This window comes from Alligator sinensis, unplaced genomic scaffold (assembly GCF_000455745.1).
Source record: "Alligator sinensis unplaced genomic scaffold, ASM45574v1 scaffold1256_1, whole genome shotgun sequence".
NCBI classification, from domain to species: Eukaryota; Metazoa; Chordata; order Crocodylia; family Alligatoridae; genus Alligator; species Alligator sinensis.
In genome coordinates this window covers 9,920-13,613 of record NW_005843842.1, presented here as the reverse complement: position 1 = coordinate 13,613, position 3,694 = coordinate 9,920, and the positions used below count along the sequence as shown (strand labels likewise).

General features: G+C 40.0%; 1 protein-coding gene across 1 annotated transcript in view; it reads right to left on the bottom strand.

Moving 5' to 3' along the window:
* Nucleotides 1–475: 475 nt before the first annotated feature.
* Nucleotides 476–3,694, bottom strand: part of GLRX2 (glutaredoxin 2) — a 6,102-nt gene continuing 2,883 nt past the window's right edge. The window contains exons 4-5 of the mRNA XM_006039189.1: nucleotides 2,331–2,507; nucleotides 476–1,752 (exon numbers count right to left, since the gene is read on the bottom strand). Coding sequence (XP_006039251.1) covers nucleotides 1,606–1,752; nucleotides 2,331–2,507 — 324 coding nt within the window. The 3' untranslated portion in view covers nucleotides 476–1,605. The remainder of the gene's footprint in view (nucleotides 1,753–2,330; nucleotides 2,508–3,694) is intronic.

The following is a 3,694-nucleotide window of genomic DNA, read 5'->3' as shown; positions in this document are numbered from 1 at the left end:
TTTTTTTACCCCTGGATACCCAGGGGTCAGAAAAAATTCTCCACGCTGCTTCCTTGCAGTGCAGAGAACTGAACATGTGATACGTGGTACCAGAAATGTGTCTGTGGTGTCACATACTGCAAGTCCATGCTCATCTGGACACGGCCCAAGAAGCCCTAGCTATTTTTTTCAGAATGCTGTTTTGTACAAGAATGTTCCAGTCCATAGTAGCCAATTAGGCATTCACATATGAACCAGATTAAAATGTGATGCAATATTGCAAGGGCTTGTAGTCAGTATTGCAGTTTTCTTCTCGATCTTTTAAAAAGGTAAATATTGCAAAACTACATTTTTGTAGGTTTACAAAAGCTGGCTTCCAGAGGCTATACCTTTATCTACTTTAGTACAATATTTTAGAGATTCGGATAGAATCTATATGAAAACAGCTGTTTCCAATTTAATTTGAGAATATGTACACATCACTAAAAAACCCTTGTTTGCAGCTGATCAAATTGCCTTTAATAAGAATAAAACTGCATGGTACAAACACTATAGACATAATGGAAAAAAGAAAGTCACACAGCAATGGCAGGATTAATATGTGCAGAAATATTTCAGCATGTTGCTCTTTACTGTCTCCAATGCGATACATTTAAGATACAGAAGAATTCCATTTTATCACTGACTTGATTTTAGACAAAACACTTGGAAAAAAGATTATTCTAATTCAATTACAGTAAAACTAGCTAGAGAGTGTATCAAACTAGCCTGAACTACAGCTTATTGGAACTTTCAAAATCTTGTAAGAACCTATAGAAATGAATGGATGCTTTGCAGAGGATGTGCAGTTCAAGTTTAACAGGTTATGTATTTCACATAAGTTGGTATAGCACTGTGGTATCAAAGATTTGGCCTGTGGGCTGGATTCAGCTCACTGAGCCTCATCATCCAGTCCCTAGTGCTGTCGCTAGGGCTTGGAGTTGACCTACATGCTGCACATACTGCACACTAGACCAACTCCTGCATCACACACCACTCCTACTTCAGCTGGTCTGAGACTGGGCAGTGCATGGCACCTGCCCTGGCCAGTCGAGCATTACCTACATGTGGTACCTGTCTTGGCCCACTTGACCCGTGAACAATCTCTGCCACTAACCTGATCACTAGGCCCAGATGAGTTTGACACCCCTGGTGTAACACTTTCTAGCTTACTTCGTATTTAAAGCGTACATAGTCTTTTACACCTTCAAAATTCTGCAATTAAAAAACACAAAAACAAACCAACCACTAGTTAACATACACTGGGGGTTTTACCATGGTATCTGATGAAGCTAGAGCAAGAAAATTAGATTACTTATCCACGCCCATAAAGTGTGTGCCAAAGACGATTTACAACTCAGGAAACCTTGATTTCAAAGTCCTGTTTCTTCCAGTACACAGCTGGCCAATATGATCAAGTCTAGACACCTGAAAACTGGAATTTAAGTCCATCTTTAAGCTCCAAGATCAATGGCTTGATTTTCAATTATGATGAGTCTCAACAGTTCTAATGGTCTCTTAGTTAGGGGTCTAAAAATGGTTTTTAGATGTTTTTCTTCTAGATACAGGGCACCTTTGAAAACAAAGCTAAGGTAGACTACATGGCTGTTCAGAATTTTCTGTTCTTCTCATTTGACATTGATGGACTAGTGGAAGTAACCTCCCTTCCTGGTGAAGCCTCTGAGTATCAGTAGCACCGCCAATACAAGACCCATTGACAAACACTCTTGGAACCTGTTAGTACAAAAAAAAAAAAAAAAAAGGAGTATGCTTAAGCCTACTACCATGAAAAATATACAACATTCCTAGTCTTATATTTAATGTTAACCTGTAACATGTTAGCATTTCCAACATAAACTTCCCTAAAGAGCATCCTGCAATGCTTCAATGTTTACCTTTTCTTCAAAAGATGGTGTCACTGCAGATAATTTTTGAATAATCAGTGAAAAAAGTGATTCAAATGAAGTTACAGAGATATGTCACATAAGCAGAATACAATTACTAAAATTCTCAACACATGGGAATAAAATCTTGCAAATGGGTCATGGCTCCAAGTGTTTTTGATTGTGTGTCTATGGCTTAAAAGGTCTTTATAAAGTACCACTCAAAAGACAGTGTTACTAACAGCACAGTAAGTTACACTGCCATGGGGTTTTAGGTCAGTATCACGAAGAACAAGAGAGATCCTCAGTTTAATTGGGAGCTAATTTCCAGGTTTAACCTTGCTTGGCATGCAAGATCTGGTGAGGTCACAGTCAATGGGGTACAATTTGTGTGTGTGGCCTTCATTATACCAGAGAAGATATACTCACTGTCCTGCCACCAGTCATTTGTTGAAGAACCTCTTGGAGCTGGCTTCCATTCCTTTGCATGTCTAATTCTACTGCTGTGTAATTTACATGCATATCCTGAAACAGCTTCTTTGCCATTTTGCAATAAGAACACGTTGTTTTAGAGAAAATCACCACACAGTTGTCTGAAATAGTTTCCTGTACATTTAAAAAGGAGTTTGAGTCAATTTACTATTTTTAAAATATCACTAGTTAACACTCAACACTTTCTTAAAGATAGTTAGACACAAAACATGAGTTTTATCATTCACTTAAGACAACAAACGATAGAGATCAGTGACTTCCGTCTGAAATGTTCCAAGAATTCTAGGATAGGAGCCATTTTCCTTTAAATGCACACGGTTACCATGTGCCATTTAAAGGAAAGTACCATGTACTTTTGATGCTGTAGAAACACACTTTGTACTGCTCACTGACATTTTTCAACTAGTGGGATGGAAAGGGGAAGAATGCTGCTGAAGCTTTCCCAACAAACAGCATTGCAAAACTCATCTTGGATTCATATGTGTCTTCAAATATGTAGATATTGATGAGATGAAATAATCACTTCATGAGGGCCAGGAGGTACAGCAGGCACCCTAGTACAAACTTGACAAACCCCAACACCAAAATCTGTACACCTAAAGAAACCAAGGCTGCCAGCTTAAGGTACATTCTGTCTCTTGATTCCAGCTGGACTCCACAGCTGAAGCAGTGCAAGTCTCCTGCTTTTAATTCTCTTGACTGTAAGGGATTAATACCCAAGATAATATTATTCAATGTTTATACCACTGCTGAAGTTAAATTACTTAGGATTGAGAGCCCAGCCAAAGAAATGAAAATGCAGGATGGGGATTCAATAGCACAAATGGTGATAGCTCAAAAAAGCCCCCTTGGCTGAACAGGGAACTCCAGGAGAGTCTGGGGGCAAAGAAAGAGATGTATAGGCAATGGAAGCAGGGAGCAGCCACCAAGGAGGAATCTCTCTCCCTGGTGCACTATTGCAGGGAATCAGTTAGACAGGCCAAGACGGGTCTCGAGCTCAGGCTGGCTTCAACAATCAAGGACAATAAAAAGTCCTTCTTCAGGTACACAGCGGGTAAAAGGAACGCTCAGAGGAACATAGGGCTGCTGCAGGACAAATCAGGACAGTTGGTGGTTGACGCAGGGAAAAAAAGCAGAGCTCTTCAGTGAGTTCTTTGCTTCAGTATTTCTACGTACTGACCAAGCCAATTCCCCCACCTCGATCACTGATGGACGTCCACATGGTACCAATCTGTCTATGGTTAGTTCTGAAATAGTTAAGGAGCTCCTGGAGGAGCTGGATGGGTACAAGTCAGCAGGCC